Source organism: Oryctolagus cuniculus, chromosome 15 (genome assembly GCF_051225735.1).
Source record: "Oryctolagus cuniculus isolate XC-2025 breed Fujian yellow rabbit chromosome 15, ASM5122573v1, whole genome shotgun sequence".
NCBI classification, from domain to species: domain Eukaryota; kingdom Metazoa; phylum Chordata; class Mammalia; order Lagomorpha; family Leporidae; genus Oryctolagus; species Oryctolagus cuniculus.
The window spans coordinates 17028140-17045000 of record NC_142881.1 but is presented as its reverse complement, the minus strand read 5'-3'; the positions used below and the strand labels follow the sequence as shown (position 1 = coordinate 17045000).

The 16861-nt window shown below is 52.6% G+C and overlaps 1 protein-coding gene across 50 annotated transcripts in view; it reads left to right on the top strand.

Annotated features, from left to right (window-relative positions):
* TCF7L2 (transcription factor 7 like 2) overlaps nucleotides 1-16861 on the top strand; it is a 197806-nt gene that overhangs the window by 157728 nt on the left and 23217 nt on the right. For 32 of the 50 annotated variants that reach the window (XM_051823641.3, XM_051823620.3, XM_051823619.3 and 29 more), the window contains 3 exons: nucleotides 12203-12335; nucleotides 14371-14473; nucleotides 16509-16595. In XM_051823641.3, coding sequence (XP_051679601.1) covers nucleotides 12203-12335; nucleotides 14371-14473; nucleotides 16509-16595 — 323 coding nt within the window. The remainder of the gene's footprint in view (nucleotides 1-12202; nucleotides 12336-14370; nucleotides 14474-16508; nucleotides 16596-16861) is intronic. The other 18 variants (XM_070057216.2, XM_051823622.3, XM_051823639.3 and 15 more) reach the window with 1 other exon arrangement.

Here is a 16861-nt window from a genome sequence, read left to right as displayed (position 1 = left end):
GCAGGTGGGGTGGGGTCAGTACTGTCCCACCTGATGGTCATCTAGAGCTGGCGGCTTGTCGTCGCTGGCTTTCCCGTTTGGGGAAGTTCCATTGGGTTGGATTTGGTTCGGTTTGGTTTGGTGTGGTGTGGTTTGGGTCGCGCTAATCCCACCCTCACCTTTTGCGCTTCGCCGGCGCCGCCCTGGGAGCCCCGCCGCCGTGGGCCCTGGCGGATGCCTGGAAGAGTTTCTGAGGAGCAGTTTGGGGCTCGCAGAAACTCAGGCTGTGCTTTTCGGAGGGCGAGGGAGGAGGTCCGTGCGGGCCCCCGCGTCCTGACACCCTGCCTGGCGCACGCGGGCGGGCGATGCTTCAGGGCTGGGACCTGCCCATCGGCCGGCGGAGAACTTGGCGTTTCCTTAGGAAGCCGCGGGCAGCTGCCGGGAGTTCGGTGGTCGGCCCGAATGGGGGGCGGGGGGCGCAGGCAATTAGGGGGCTGTGTGGCCCAGGGCTTTTTACTCGCAGAGCGCAGGCTCGTTGCTTTTGTTCCCGCCTTGTAAAGGGAAATGGCACGGTTTTGTTTTGGTATTAGGGCCTTAAAGTTCGCTGCCAGCCACTTCCCCAGGAAGGCCAGGAAAGTGCAGAAGAGGGGCCGCGGAGCATTGGTTTAAAAAAAAAAAAGAAGAAAGGAAGAAAATGAAGAATTCCTACTTTTTGTTTCCTCCCAGCCCTCGAAGCTCCCGAAGCTCCCGTTGGGGGTGATGGGGCTGGGGGTGGGGCGCGAGGGTTATTAACTTGTCCCGGGTCTTAACAGGCTGTGCTAGGAACGCACTCCTGGGGGCTGACAGGTACACAGCCCCGCCGGAAACCCCTCCTCCTCTGCGTTGCCCCCAGTCTGCGTCCCCGGCCTTGCCAGACAGATTGAGGCCTCCACGGGCAGGGCAGCAGGGGCTTCCTCTTACCTGCATGCAAATCGGGGCTGCGCACTGGCTCGGGGAAGGAGGCGGGAATGGCTTCCCTTTTGCCTGGTGGGCGAGGTCGCTCTGGATGAGTTTTGTCGCTGGCCGCAACTTTTTTTTTTTTTTTTTTTTTTTTGCTGTCTTTCACCTCCTCCTGGAGCAGCCACCCCTCCCACACTCCCCTCCTGCCTGTGAGAGAGGGGCACTGCAGGCCTGTGATGTCTGACCGTCTCCACTCAAATTAAGTTAAACCCACACAAATGTACCCGGCCCTGGCTGCTATGCGAGCCCCAGGAAAAGTAAGTCGGGTTTGTGGGATTCACCGGTAGCCTGTGCCTGCCTGCCTCTCTGTTTCTGTGTCTCTCTCCTGTCTCTCTTTCTGGGGAAAGCTCACAAAACTCAACAGTGAAAAGCAGCGAGTCAGTTAGCGTGCGACTCTTGGAATGCCGGCGGACCCAGGAGCTCGCTGGCACAGGCAGACAGGGTGTGCACGAGTGGCGGGCAAGGCCTTGCAGAGTGTCACTCCCATGTCACCGTGACAAGAAAATGTACTTTCGCCCTCCCCCTCTCCCATCGAGGCCCCTTCTCCCTCAGAGATTTGTTTTGAGGGATTTGACAATCCTGCAGGTAAAGTGGCTGCCTGCTGCATTCTCGTTGATCATTTTCCCTCATGGCTGACCGTAATTCCTTTGCTACTCTTAGCGGCAGCCCCGTCTCTGCTGCACGAGGTAACGGTGAGGGAGGGGGACTCAGGTGCCCCGAGCTGGCTGGGGAAGATGGGCCTTCCTCTTTCCTTCATGGAGTCGGGAGTGGTACCCGTGAGAAAGTAGAAGGAAAGAAAATTAAGCTTCTGGTTTGTAACCAGCTGAATTCGATCATTAGTCTTTCTTTTGCAGGATTTTTATAGGGATGGGTATGCAGGGGGAAGAATTAATAAAGTAATCATAGGCAATTGGAATGAGAACTTGGAGCATTTTGCACATACCTGGCCGGAAATCCGGAGCCCCCTCGGTCTTTGAGGATGCTTCCCCAGCTCTTTAGGTGAATGGTGTAGTGGGAGGGGAAGCTGGGAGGAAAAGTGAGAAAAGTGGGAAGGGAGGAGGAAAAAAAAAAAAAACCTGGCCCAGTCCCATCTTGAAGGTACAGAGAAAGTTTATTTAGAGGTGCAGAGAGGAAAACCAAAGCTATTATGTACCCCAGGGATGCAGTGTTAGTGGGAATGGAAGGTTTGAGTGGTCAGGGAGGCGCAGTGGCCTCCGGGGTCTCTCTCTTCCAGCAGTTGGGCGGTTGGCACCTCAATTTGAATTGCTGGGTGAGTAGTGCCTCGTGTGTATGTATGTGTGTGTGTGTGTGTGTGTGTGTGTACACGTACGTGTTTGTGTCCGTGCTCGTGGTCTTGACTAATAAACCTGGGCTTTGCTTTTTTTTTTTTTTTTTTTTAAATTCTTAAATTCAGATGGTAGGAAAGAAATCAAGAATAAGCGGTTGGTCAACTCAAGCTGGGCCCTTTCTCTGTGTGCTTTTCACGGCAGTTTTTTGGGGAGGGAGTGGAAGGGGTTAAAAAAAAAAAAGATGGGGAGGAGAGAAAGTGTGACTTTCATCCCCATCTTTGCCATGTGTGCACGGCTGAGCTGAAATCGGGGAAGGGGTGGCGGGGTCGGGATTTCGTCTAACGAGTCATTGTTCGTTTCCCCCGCCAGAGTGGGCTCCATTGGAGAGGTGGGAAACTGGCCCTGACTCAGAGAGGAGCAAAACTGGTGCTTTGCAAGTTTGAAACAGTTTCGAGCTCCAGGGCTTTGACAGTAGCAGGGCTTTTGTAAACTGCTTGCTTGGGCTTCCTATGTACTGCTAACTTTCTGTTGTTCAGTCTCGGGTTGTGTTTGTTTTTAGTCTCCAAATTTATATGCCAGCCTTTTAGGGCCATGGTCTTGCTTATGGTGTTTGCATTTTCTGAACTTCATATAAAATGTGCATTGGAAAGCCGAGCGTGAGAATGATGACAGCTGATTGTGTCTTTCATGGTTAAGAGGACGGCTCTTTGCAATATGAATTTTGGGCTTAGGCTGCCTCACGCTGTGTTCCGTCCTGGGGTCGGATCTTGTGCCACAGGCAGAAAGGGCATTTGGAAGCAATCCCCTCATTATCTGTAGTTTTCTTTTATTGTTGAATGGTCAAATGGAAACGTATACAGTGGCTGATCTGCTCTTAGATTCGGTATCCGGGGAAGACGGAGTGAAACAGAGGACTGTGAGAATCCTCGTGTTTTCCGATTCATGAATTAAATCCGGCATGGTGCATGACAGGTGTACGTCGTCTCTCACGGCTGTGTGCAACTTTCTGGTTCTGTCTAAGATGGTGCGAACTGTTGGGAATTGTGAGGAAGGCAGTGTGGGCTGGTGCTGCAGATGCGCAAGGTGTGTGGCCACACATTCCACGCATGGCACCATCTCATGTTCCCAAAAAGATCCCAGACCCTGGTTGATTCAAATTATGCGGGCTGCTTCCCAGGGGTCGTACTGTCCCTGTGAGGGTCCAGCTCCATTCTTGATGTCTTTGGGGATGGGGGGGCTGCTTTGAGAGGGTGAATTCCCTGACACCGATGCTACAAATGCTAGGAGCCGCGGATCAGTGGATCTTCACACCGGGCTGCCGCCTCGGTGTATTCTGGGAGCAGCAGAGCCTGTGACCTTATATTTTTAAGGAAGCCTCCCTTTTGTGGTTTGGGGTTGGTGGGGGGCCTGGCTGAGCTCCGTAGTGAAATTTTTTCCTTTCTGCAATATTTTGGAATGTGATGAAATCCTGACATACCCTCCCGCTTACATACCTCCAGAACATGGTTGAGGCTTTTTTTTTTTTTTTTTTAATTGACCTTTGCCTGGGTCATTCTCTTGTTCCCTTAAATTTCCAACACATCAGCTCGTGATCAGAGGGAGCAATGATCGCATTGCTCTCCTGGCCCCGGGTGTCATTTACTGAGCTTATGGGTGCCCTGTGGAGGATGCCCACACGGGGGATACCATTAGGCCAGAGGGTGCAGAGCAACACAGCTCTGCCCCTGTCCGGATCGTCTTTTGGTTTCTCTTTGCTGAATCCCAGGGTCTGGGAGAGTGTGCGGTGTGTCGCTGTGGATGAAGGCACTCATTTCTCAGCTCAGTTTACCTGCTCTGTTCCAGGGACAAAGTGGACTTGAATTCTAAAGTAAAGAGCTGCCTCTGAGCTTCCGTCAGCGTCTGGGGCATGGTTTTCCAGTCCAGGTGCAGATTCAAAAGTTAGGCACAAAGGTGTGTGAGGAAAACAAAGGATATTTTTATGCAGGGCTTCCTTATGAAGAAATGAGAAAGCTGATGTCAGATTTGTGTTCACTGCTCCGTTCTTGAGTGCCCTGCGATGTCATAACCACTGTGTGCTTCAAATCCACTAGAAAATCAGAATTGGTGATTTCCTTTGCGTACTATTCAGGAGTTTCTAAATTTGGGGTTGTGGTGTTTGGGGCCGGGGGGAAATAGCCTGGAAATGATTATGATTTTTGAAAAAGTTGTTTTGAATTTGAGCTTTTGGATTTCTTCATTTGGAATGGGTTAGATTTATTCCTAGCTCTGTTTTGGAGATCAGTTCTCTTAGAAACAGCTGTACCCTCTTACCCAGTTCCCAAGCGTTCTCTACAAATTCGGACACTTAACAAGATTGATTATGCGAACGCTAATCATTTAATACCCAAAGTCGTAGAGAAGTATTTGGCAGGAGGGTGGAGCTTGCAGATTCCTGGGAAATTACTTAGGGGTGAGGGGGTTTGTCCTTCAGTGCCATGGAGGATTAGGACAGGCAGAGGAGACGGTAGGTGACCTCCGGTGGCCTGGGTGATGGCTGCACCCCTCTGGTGACCTCCAGGTCTGGCATTTGAGATGCTGTGTGTGCTGCTGCAGGCAGGCAGGCAGGAAGAAAGCTCCAGAAACTCCGGTCAGGGGTGAGCCTGGACCGATGGCAAGGACTTCAGCTTGCAACTTTTTTTAAGGGTTAGTTGAGGGAGGCACAATGGGATGCTTTGTTTTTATTGGAAAATAAATGAGAATGAGTGGAAATAAATTATAGTTAATGAACTTAACTGGAAGTAATCGTTCAAGAGCCTGTGAAAGCACGGCTTTGCCGGGTCGGGCAAAGCCCGACCCGCGGTTTCCACAGAGCCAAGCCGCTGGAGCTCAGCTTCATTTTGCCGCTTTGCGTGCTCCCTGCCCCCTCACCTCCAGCCCCCACTCCCACCCTGCCCACCTCCTGTTTGGGGACTAAGAAAAGGTCGGTAAGAAGAGCTGAGTCTGGCCTGAGACACTCAGTGCTTGCCAGGATGCCGTGGTACCAGCTAGAGACCCCTCCCCCCATCCCACCCACCCCCAGCCCCCTGGAACGAAAGAGACCAAGGACTTGAAGGTGGTTTGAGTTAGTTCACTGTATGTGCGTGTGAGAGAGAGAAGTTGGATGAAACTACCCGTCTGTCTTCCCCTGCCTGGCTCCCTCAGTCATTTGCAGGTGAGTGTGAGTCCATGAGAAAGTGTGAGTCGGCAAAATTTTGCACACAGCAGGAGAACCCTCTCCTCCTCTCATGTTGCTGTCTAAATGGACCCAGTTCCAGACAGGGAGAGAGGGAAGAAAAGGCAGCCGTTGAGGATTTACAAGGCAAGCAAGCAGCACCCTGGGCACAGGCTCGTGGACATGGGTATGCCGTGCACTGCGGTGCGCCGGTGCCATCTAAGTGAAACCCAAGCCCCGTGACGCCTTCTCTCTCTCATTTGCTACTTTCAGCAGGCAGCACGGTAGCTGTCCACAGATGGCTTGTCCGGGGAAGCCAGGCACCATCAGCTGGAAGCAAGGCCTTAGACAGAAAGGGGAGCCCTTCGGCTTTGCAGAGGCCCTGGCCGCTGCTCTGGGCGGGTCTCGGCTGGCTGGGAGGGGTGGTGGAGGGTTCTGAAGAAGCCCACCTAAGGCCCGGTGTGTGGGTCCCGCTTTCCAGCCTCTCCCTTTGTCCATGTCAAAGGTTTGCAGGGTGTACAAGCAGGATGTAGGTTCGCTAAGTTGGGCTGGGACGGCACCTGCAGGCCTGGATCCAGCGTGCTCTGCGCCTCCTTGAGAGGAGAGTGGTGGCTCGCTACTGGGTGACAGGTTGTCAGCACAGGAGGGTTGGGTCTCCTGACCACTCCTCCACCCTCAGGTTCAGAGCCTGAAAACAATAGGACTGATCACCAAAGGGTTGTTGATGGCTAGAAAACAGCCCCTCCTTGGCTTCATCCCGGCCTTCTCCGGGGGCTCCAACAACGCGAACCACTCATGAACATTTTCCTGGTCGCCATTGACCTCCATGCCGCCATGGTAGACAGCAAGCATCTGGAAAAGGGCACGGAGATGAGCAGGAAACCCGGAGTGAAGAGCGTCCCTTCCCGGTGCCTGTCACAGCCCCTGGAAGGACTGGCGATTCAAGACCCCGATTCAAGACCCCGGAAGCCCTCCCACCCCCACCCCCAGGAGGGGAGAGGGCTGACAAGTGCTCCTCTGTGCCGCTTTTGTTTTATTGTGCGGGGCTCCTAAAGGCACTTTCTGGCCCCATTTTTCTTCTGCAGAAAGGGAGCGCAATGGGGGAGTGTGGAAGAGGAGGGCGGTGGAGAGACCAGGCCAGCGGCGGCCTGTTTGCTGTCCCTGGATGAATAGGTTCCGGGGGTGGGGTGAATGGCCAGCGTTCAGTCTCTGGAGGGTGCCCACAGTGCGAGAAGGTTGAGGGGCTGGCAGAGGGAGCTGGAAGTGCTGTCGTCCGACTTCCACTTGTCAGGGCCCCAGTTATGGCTGTGTGTGCGCGCCTGGCGATGAGGGTGGCATGGCCTAGTTGCAGAACGCCATGCTTTAGGGTTCTTGAGAGGTCAAAGGTCAGTCCCCCCCCATAGTTCTGCGAATACTTGGGGTGGAAAGGCTTTGTGTGCTTTGAGAGCTGTTAAAGGACCTTCTCTTTATAATTTAACTCTTCAGTGCTCAGGGAACACAAGGAGGGGCGAGGCATTGCTTTGGCAGCCGATAGAAAGCGCGAAACCCTAAGGATCCCAAATTAGATGAGGATTTGTTATTCCTCCTCAAAAGCTGCTGCTTGCTTCTTTAATGGGTTCAGAGTTTTAGCTGACTTTTTCCTCAATTTCTTGTCAGCTCAGAACTGACCACATGTAGTGTTTCTATCACCAGAATCCTGCTGGGCCCTGATACTGTGTTTGTGTTTGAGAAGCAGAAACATCTTGTTAGATTCTGCGCCCCCTCCCATCATCAGCCAAATTCTGTAAAAACCCCGGCTCAAGATACTCAGCACGAGGGTCCGTGGGGCTGAGTCAGGTCTGCCCCTAGTTGCGAGCTTGAGGGGTTAGGGGCCAGGTAGGCGGGAGGCCTTGTTGCTCAAAGTGATGGAGGTCGCAGGGGACTGGTCAGTGGGAGTTGAGGACTAATGCCCGCTGAGGGGCCTGACACATCTGGGTCCCGACTGGGAAGACAGGCTAGGCTCCTGGGGCTCTACACTACATCAACATGGCATTCAACCCTATCCCAATAATTCAAGGAGCTGCAGACATAAGAGGTGTCCGAGTCAGGCAGGGGAGGCATTGTGAGGCTCGGGGGCACTCCTCTGCCCAGGTGTTCACCTGCTGATAACACACGCCTACGACTTCAAGGACCTGATCCTGCAAAGTGTGTCACACATGCCACACCGAGACTTGCACACAGTCCAGGCTCCCTTGCATGGTGGCAGCTCTGAGCTGAATGGGTATAGGTGACTATGCCTGGGGCATGGCAGTGGTTGGTCACATCCCCAGACAAGTGCTTCCCTAGGTGAGCTCCAGGTGCTGAGGGTGATGGTGGCATCGCAGTGTTGAAATTGTGTGACTTTTTTTTTTTGGAATGTTTGCTGAAATGTGGCTTGGAGAGTCACAGTTTTCATCCTAAACTCCAAAGGTTAAACAGTGACTTAGGCTGTTCATGCAGCTTCCTTTGACCTTCATTGTTGAATGACCTTGAACATCAGCCTTCAGGGGCTATACTCACTTTGTTCCCCCACATAGTTTTAGTGGAGGCACATTTAGGGAAAGCAGTCCCCGAGAAGATAACCCGGTTTGCTGTGGCGGTTGTTTGCATTAAACACTGGACTCTGTTGATAGAAATCTGAAGCGAGGGACAGAGGTACTGGAGGCTGCAGAGCCGCCTCCTCACCCTGCGTGTGCTGCTGCTTTCCTGTCGGCTGCTGTTCTGCAGGGTGGACTCTGTCCCTCTCCGGTGCTGATACTTCTCTCGCGTCTGCATGTCCTTAGGGCGGGTGGTGAAAACAGTGCAGAAGCAAAGCTGTTCAAAGAGGAGCAGGAAGAGAGGCCACCTCTCTGGGGGTGTGTCTTTGCTTTGCATCAGTCCCCACTCTGATTTGGGAAGGACCTTTCGGTGTGTTTCTTCATTCACTTTCAGCTCCTCTCTGGCAATCTCATTTAATGGTATAATAAAGTGATGATTTTTTTTTTCTCCCAAAGATATTTAAGTATTTGTGTGAGATGTCACATTGGGCGTGAACCTGAGGAAGAGTGGCCACAAAGCTTCCAAACACTCTTGTCCCACAGTAAACACCTGTGCTGGGCTCTCACTCTGTGTACGAGAGGGGACTGGAGGGGCAGCTCACGGCATCATCGTGATTAGGAGTGCCTGGATGCATGTGTAGTCCCGTGCCTGGCCCTGTGCTGAACACTTCACCCACATGAGCTTGTTCCGTTCGCAGTTCCCCCCCAGTTTAGAGAGACAGAAACACACGTCCTGGGACAGGCTGTACCACCAGGCAGGTGCCGGCTCTTCCATGAATCTACCATTCTCATCACTCGTGGCTCCTGTGATGGGCTGGGGTCCTGCCACCCACGTGGGAGACCCAGATGGAGTTCCCAGTTCCTAGGGCATCTGGAGAGTAAACCAGTGAATCAAAGATCCTCTCAAATAATAAATAAATAAAAACAAATTAAATTTAAAAGATTTATTAAAGTTTGGAAAGGCACGGCTATAGCTGAGGGCACGGGACTAGTTGGTTTCTGAAGGACCCCAGCTATGTTCTGTGATTCTATGTCAAGGAGGCTTAAAGAACACAGCCACTTACTTGAAATAAACCTGTGTGAGGGGCTCTGCCCTTTCTTCCGGTACCTGCGGCTTCAGTTTGGAGGTTCCCATACAGTCTGGTGGTTTTCACAACTCTCATGGTCTGGGCATGGCAGGGACACATGGAAGACACAGTCCTGGTGCTGAAGGAACTCCAGTAGAGTTGAGGCCAACAGTGAGCGTAAAGGACCGTGGGCTCCTGAGGCTGGACAGACATTGACATCTGTAAGGAGACAGCCCTCCCATCATAAACACAGCCCAGATGTGGGCAGGTCAGATACAGCCACCGCAAGACCCTGGTTTCAGCCGGTGTGACCTTAGAGGTCCCCCTGTAGCTTAGGACCTGGTCAGCTTGGACAGACAGGTGCTGATGTTGACAGGGACCTGCCTGGGATGCATTTGAGATTAGAAAGCAGGACCAGGCCCTGGCTAGGTGCGAGTTTTCCTTTACAGCCAGCCGGCCCCTAGAATGTCCAGTCACCTCCTCCACCCTCCACCCTCTCGACCCCTGCGCTGCGGCATTTTGATTGGACAGGCCAGGCCAGGTGAGCACAGTAATCCAGGGGCATTGGCACCCACGTGTTGGAATTGCTGCACACATGGATCTGTGAAGGAGAATTGCTGCTTAAATCCCACATCCAGTTCGCTGCAGACCTCATCCTGTGGTGAACAAGCAGGGAAGGCATGTCCCGCCGGTCCCACTCGGCCGGCGGCTGTGGCGTCTGTGCTGGTGTAGTGCAGCCAGAACCCCCTCACCGGGCAGCTCCTCCCAGTGGTAGCAATCTCACGAATGATAACCTGCCATCAGAAGTCGTATGTAATCAGCTTACCAGGTGCTAGACTGGCTGGTGCTCTGAGGACTGGGACTTGACTCCTGATTGCAACTCAGGGCGCCTCACTTCTGTGCTTGCCCGTGTCTCTGTGGCTCTCTGGCTTGGGGCTGCTGGTTCGTGGCCGAGCCGTGTGCCTGTCCAGAGTCAAGGCGTACTGAACCAGGACCCCCTCAGAGGCAGTCTGGGATTGAGGGGTCTGGATTTGTTGTAAGCATCCAGAGAGATGCTTCACTTGGCCACGTTGGGGACTTCGGGCTTTGCTATGCACCACCAGCCCTTTCTGCCCCCTGTCGCACATGGGGTGCAGGGTGAGTGGCTGCTCCCATGGTGCTGGGCCAGTCCTCCTGTCCCCAAGTGAGAGTCCTCCCTTCTCTGGGCTCTGTCCGTTCCCCCCACACTTGCTCCAAACTGTCTGGGACTGCTCTGCTTTCTTTCACGTCCAGCGGTGCTGTGTATCTTTCTCACTAAGCAGGAAGCTTCTGGAAGGCAGTAGCAGTCTTCTTCCTTTCTGCCTGATGGTCTCCACTCTGTCTCTGTCTCTCCTCTCTCCCCCCCTCTCCACCGCAGCTTCTTGATAAGTTCACTGCTTCTCAGAGTGCCCTAAGCAGGACTCTCCTTGGAGAGATACTCAGAGCTGCAGGTGCTGGTCTGGGGCCCGCTGCCCTTGCCCTGTCTGGAGCTCCCGGCTGCTGGCTCCGGGGAAGAGTTCCCCAGAGCTCTTGTCTGCATTGGTAGCTTCTCACTGAATTGCTTTGATTGCAGAATAGTAACACAGGGTTCCTGTGTGCGACTCGCTGGCCATTTTCTCCGAAAGAGTTCAGTGTTTATAGGAACCTGGGAACTGGGTTGCTGGAAATGTTCTTTTCCTGTAATTTTTTCTGGAACGTCTATTTTTCTTTCCAAACATACTCAGGAAAAAGTTAGAAGCACTTTTTAAACATGCTTTCCTCATAATTAACGGTGGTAAGAAATGCTCTTCCCATACGAGATTCCTCCCTCAGCCATCCAAAAAAAAGGGACAAGCGGCAGCAGGCGGAAGGAAGGCGGTGCTCTGTGGTCCCTGAACTCCGGAGGCGCTAGTGGGCAGCGCTGGAACCTGACTTCTTTTCTTCTAATGCCATTCCTTTTCCTTGATGTTAATGCAAGTTGTGCCTCCCTAAAAGTAATAAAAGGAAATGAAGACACGTTCCGAAATGAAACTTGACTCTAATCCATTCATCATCTAGTACTAGCCTCTTTATCTTCGCTGGTACCTAATCTGGTTAAATGTCCCTGTTGTAGGATTTTAGTGAAAATCCTCTACTGGGAATAGGGTTTTTTGCAATTGGATTACTCGCAGTAAATGGCCCCGTAGTTCGCTTGTTTCAGCTTAATTTTTTTCTTTGTGATCTTGCTGGGCTAAGTCATAGCGAGCCTAGCGGAGGGGGGATGGGTGGACTGAGAGGGGTGGGGGAAGGCCTGGGCATGGCAACTGGAAACCGGTTCTCAGTGCTCCTCCTCTTTCTGTCTGCTTCTCTCCCCTGATCCACTCTTCCCAAACGCAAAAATGCCTGCACTTTGTTTTCTGGAACTGCCGGTTTCTAAAATGCACACCTTTTATTAGGCCAATTCATCATCATCCAGTTAATTTATTAGCGGTTTCCCCCATGACTTCCTAATGAAATTCCTAATGAATCAGGGCTGCTATAATCTGCATAAAATATGCAGGTGCCGGCCAGGCAGTTTAGAGCTTTCTGGTAAAGTTCACTCTCCCACCCAGACCGCGCGTGGGCTTTTCATCGTGGCTTGCTGGGGAGGACTGTGGCAGGCCTGCTGCTTCCAGGGGCAGGGAGGGCCGGGAGGCTGGGTGGGTAGGATCTGGCCCTGCCAGGGGTTATTGTAAATGCAGGTTTTCCTGGCTGCTCCCCCAGCAAGCCTGCCTGCCTCCTGGAGGTCCCACCAGCGGGGGCCCATGGGGCGGGAGACCCCTCCTGCATGCAGGAGCACAGTAGGCCCCGGAGTTTAAAGCTCCCATTTCCAACTCACCTGCCGATGGGAGAAGTGCAGACTCTTGGGCTCCGTGATGGGGTGGTGGGGGGGCAGGTATTTGAAAAGCCAGGCGCAGTGGGAGGGAGATGCAGAAGCAGTGATCTGCTACTTTGAAAGGGACTGGGCTGGAGGTGGGGGGTGGCCTTGAGTGCATCCTACAAAGCCGAGGTGGGGGGCTGTGGCCGGGGCCCCCCAGGCCTGTGCTCCGTGGTCCTGAGCTGCTGGGTCCAGCTTGACGGTGTGTTTCTCCGCTCTCCTCCCTACAGTCGAACAAAGTGCCGGTGGTGCAGCACCCTCACCATGTCCACCCCCTCACACCTCTTATCACCTACAGCAATGAACACTTCACGCCCGGAAACCCACCTCCACACTTACCAGCCGACGTAGACCCCAAAACAGGTAGGCTGTGGGCTGGGGTGCCAAGGTGATGTGGAGGGTGGGGGGCAGGTAGCAGGAGGCTGTGGTTGGATGGCGCTGGGTGGGGGGCTCCCAAGCCTCTCCAAGTGAGGGAGGGGCTCTCCTTGTCCCTTTGGGCAAGTCTATTTGCAGTGCCAAAGCTGCCCTCTTTAGGGCAGTGAGTACCCTCAATAGGGCTGCCCTTGGACCTGACTGAGTTCCTCAGTGTTTTCCAGGACTGGCTCCCAACTCCAAGAGCCCCAGACAGACTGGGAAGCAGTTGTCATCCTGGGGGAAGAAGAGGCCTCAGGCCTGGCTCCCCCAGACCCGGGTCCCCTGGGCAGCCGAGGGACTCCATTCACTTGGCCATGACTTCCTGGGGCAGCCCCAAGAGACTACATCACTGGGTTGCAGTCCCTGCCGATTTGGGGGGGTTTCTCCCTCTGTGATATCTTGGGTGTTGTCAAGCCCACTGTACAGGCGTGAAAGCTGCACCTTGAAGACTTCCTCATCATCTCACACAAGTTACCGCGTTTTCCTTCAGCCTTCATGCTGTCCCTGTTTTCTTTCTTGCCACTTGTCCACTGACTGCTCTTTTGCCCAAAGGAGAAGGGGAGAGAAGGCAGCCAGGGCTGCTGGTATCCGTCCCTTCCAAGGCCCAGGACTGCCAAGCAGGCAGCCGCGGCCCCAAAGGAGGACGGCAGAGGCCGGGCTGTGTCTTTCAGGCTGGCCCACGTGCTGGCCAGGGACTTGTCTTCACAGCTCATCAGCTGGGAGGGTGAATTTTAGACGGTCGGTCGGCTGTGTGTCTCTGTCAGGGGCAGCTGCTGTTGTTGGGTCAGGTAAACGAAGCCACACGGGAACAGGTCCTTGCTGGCCTCTGAGTGCAGGAGCAGGCCCCAGCCTGGCGCTCACAGGGCTGGAGGAAGCCGCCAGCCGGCCTGGGCTGTGCAGTGAATGGCAGCATCACCGTCTCATTTAAATAATGGCAGTACAGGGAATAGCTTTTAAATGGCCATCGTAAAACATATGATTAACGTCTGTGGACTGTTTACTTTTCCTCTGCGAACATTCTTTCAAGTGTGCAAATGGCTTGGTGTAGGGTCCAAGCCCAGCTAATCTGTTTGGTTTTTGTAATGGAGAGAAAGCAATGCCTGCGTGAACATGTCACCCAGGGAGACTTAATTTACAGATTAAAAGCTTCCGGAATAAATTTTTTTTTTTTTTTTTTCAAAAATGAAATCGTTTTCATCCAGGAACAAGCTGCCCATTCCCTTCCATGCTGTTTCGATTCTGGGGCGTTGTGCGGTTTGCCTCCCACTCCTTTCGGAATTGCTCCCTAGGCTCCCTGTTCCTAAGAATTGACGGCCGGCCGCCTGGGCTGGGCACAGGTTCTCAGTGCGCAGTCAGCAGGTGGGTTAGATCCCTCCGGTGACCCAGTGCTGCAGGGAAGGAGGTCTCAGAAGGGAGGGGGCCAGCTGCCCGGCGTCTCCCTGTCTGCTCAGCTGGGACTTGTCCCAGAGAAGATGCTCGATGGCCTGTGGTCAGTTCTCTCGGGAGGCCGTTCTGTGGGACTCACCTCTGTGAGAGGCCGTGAGGGTAGCCATTCTGAAGCCCCTGGCTCCAGGACTGTGCTGGAAGCCAGAGGAATAGCTCTCCTGTAGAGAAGTCCTTAGAATTGCAAGGAGTGAGGCCACAGGTTGTCGGAGTCCAGGGAATTCCTGTGACTTGATCACCTCCTGTGTGCCGAGACCTTTAGGTGTTGAATGTTTGGTTTTCTAACTTCAGATACCCAGGATGCCATTTTCTGAGTTTGCCTATCACGTGTCCCGGTCTACCAAGACTGAGTAACTTGTTTTTCAAACAAGTTACTGGGGACAGAAAAAAGATCTCGCCAAGAACTTGCAGTAAACGTGATCATGAAAGCAGCTCGCGCCAGGATTCCGGATGGGATGCCTCTCTTCTTCCTTCTGCTGCTTCCCTCGCCCTACGGGAGCCGTTTCCTCCTTTGTACCTAAAGTACTGTTTCTTCTCCCAGGAATCCCCCGGCCTCCGCACCCTCCAGATATATCTCCATACTACCCGCTATCGCCCGGCACCGTAGGACAGATCCCCCATCCGCTCGGATGGTTAGTACCACAGTAAGGAGTTCCATTTTTTAATTTCCTTTTCGTTTCTTACATGGGCATGCTTATCATTTAGTCTGTGCGTGTGTGTATGTGTGGGGGCGGGGGCGGGCCACCTTAGGAGTCTGTGGGAAAGGTGCCACTGGGATATTTTATGGGGATGTGGGCAAATCCAACCCTGTTGGGATAGATTATATAGGAAAAAGGATATCGATACAGCGTTATGAACCCAGGGTCCACAGAAGCCATGTGGACAAAGGCACCCTTAAGATAACTTTAGGAATTGCAGAGGGCTCCTGGGGCTTCCACCCAGTGCAGCTGATCTTGGGCGTTCTGCCCATGTGGCAGCCTACGCTGGAGTCATGTCATTGGGCTGCAGTATCGGAGTCCTCCCTTGTAAGTGTTGCATGTTTGGCCACAGGGGAGTAGAAAGAGGAAATCCAGGGGTGGGCTGAGCTATAACCCCAGCAGTCCCAGCCCCAGACCAGTCGTCGCCCACCGAGGTTGGCAGCGCAGTGGGAGGCTTTGTCTGATGAGAAGCTCCGTGGTACTGAACCAGCCTCTGCCTGTGTGCACGGGGAACGCTTTCCCTGACTGTGAGGGCTGGGCATGGGGCAGCGGGGGCCTCCACTCGCTGTGCAGCCTTCCCGAGTGTCTGCCCTGGTTCCTGGCGGTGACTAGATACTTCCACTGCCTTTTACAACTTTAAAAAAAAAAAAAAAGTGCATCTTAATCAGAGCAGAGAGACCTCTGATGCTTAAACATACTGTATGTGTTTGCGTGTGTGTGCACGGGCATGCGTGTAGTATTCCCTGGTTGTATGTTTCTGTGTGTTTTCCCTTCCAAAAGTTCATGCAAAATGTGGAACATGAAAAGACACTGTTTGGATTTCAGAGTTTCTCACCCCAGAATAAACTTGGAATTCCATTTTTCTGTCAACTTTTGGAAGCGTCCTCTTGCTTTTCCATTGTTTATCAGTGACTTCCACTCCAGCAGTCACAAAACAATGTGTTGAATGCCCAATGAAAGAAACCCCGGTCGCACTGTCACGTGTGGGTTTTGGGGGAGATACTCGGTCCCTCATAGCTCTGAAGAAGCTAGGGTTTTGGAATGGTTCATCTCCTGCTACCGCCCTTGTCTTTCTACTTTTGAACAAACACTGTGCTGAGTTCCCCAACAGAGTGCATTATGTAGTAGTTCCACCGAATAGCAACCCCGAGTACATTTCTGCTTCATTGTCTTCTCCTCATTTTGGGGGGTTGCGGGAGTGGGGGTTAGACGTGACCCTGAGCCTGCGACCCGTTTCTTGACTGGTTGGGGCCATTCCTCAAATAGTCCGCCGTCCTCGTTTGCTGGGGAGATGTCTGAAGGGCAGATGAAAAGGAAGAGCCAAGTCAGACAACCCTCTGTCAGGAAAAGTTGTGTGTCTTTCATGAGGATGCTATTTTGCATGTTGCTGTATTTTTTAATTATTGTAATGAGGTGTGATTGTCTATTGGTTACCCACAATTCTTCTTGGGGACGCTCCCCCCCGGTAACTCTTGTCAACACTTGTTAATTTGACAAAAGGCTACAAATTAAGCTCTGTTAATTTAATGTTTTCTCACCGAGATCTAAATACCGAAAGAGGCCCAAAGCGCAACTGAAGTCCTTTGATTCACTGTACTTTATTTTGGTATAAATTTACATTCATTATTGTTTTCCTTTGGATGTGTAGCCCTCAATTAGTGTGATGGCTCCATTAAAGCAAGCGAGACTTCGCCTTTAATTATTACAACAAAACACCTAGTTTCAGCTTGGGGAGAGGGTCTCTATTGACATAAGCAGAGGTTATAAAATTTAATTAGCCATTCCTATCAGATTTATGGCATTCAAATTGTTCTGTGTTTCTTCCCTTTGATCCTTCCTGTACAATCCCCAAGATTTTTGTTCTGATCAAATGAGAATAAAGCCTACTATGCAGAGAGAACTTTTCCCTTTTCTTCTATTCCTTGTCCCCCTACTCGCCATCCGTGGTTCCAGCCTCTGACTTTGCACCCCTTCTTTGTAGGCAAGGTCAACCAGTGTACCCAATCACGACAGGAGGGTTCAGACACCCCTACCCCACAGCTCTGACCGTCAATGCTTCCATGTCCAGGTGAGTTCCAAGCACCAGGGCCACCCGGGCCCTGGGGCTGTGTGTAGTTCGGAGAGTGGCACTAAAGCCCCCACGGCGTTAGGCATTAATTCCCAGAAAAGACTCAAAAGTTGCCCTGGAAGCGCAAGGTAAGTGATGTCTTTCTGAGTCCCATCAATAGAACAGTGTATTTTAAGAAATGAAGAAGGCAGGAAGAAGCCGTTAGGACATGGAGTGCTTTTAAAGTGTCCTTTCTCTGTTGTCCCATACTGGGTAAGAAAGGCAAG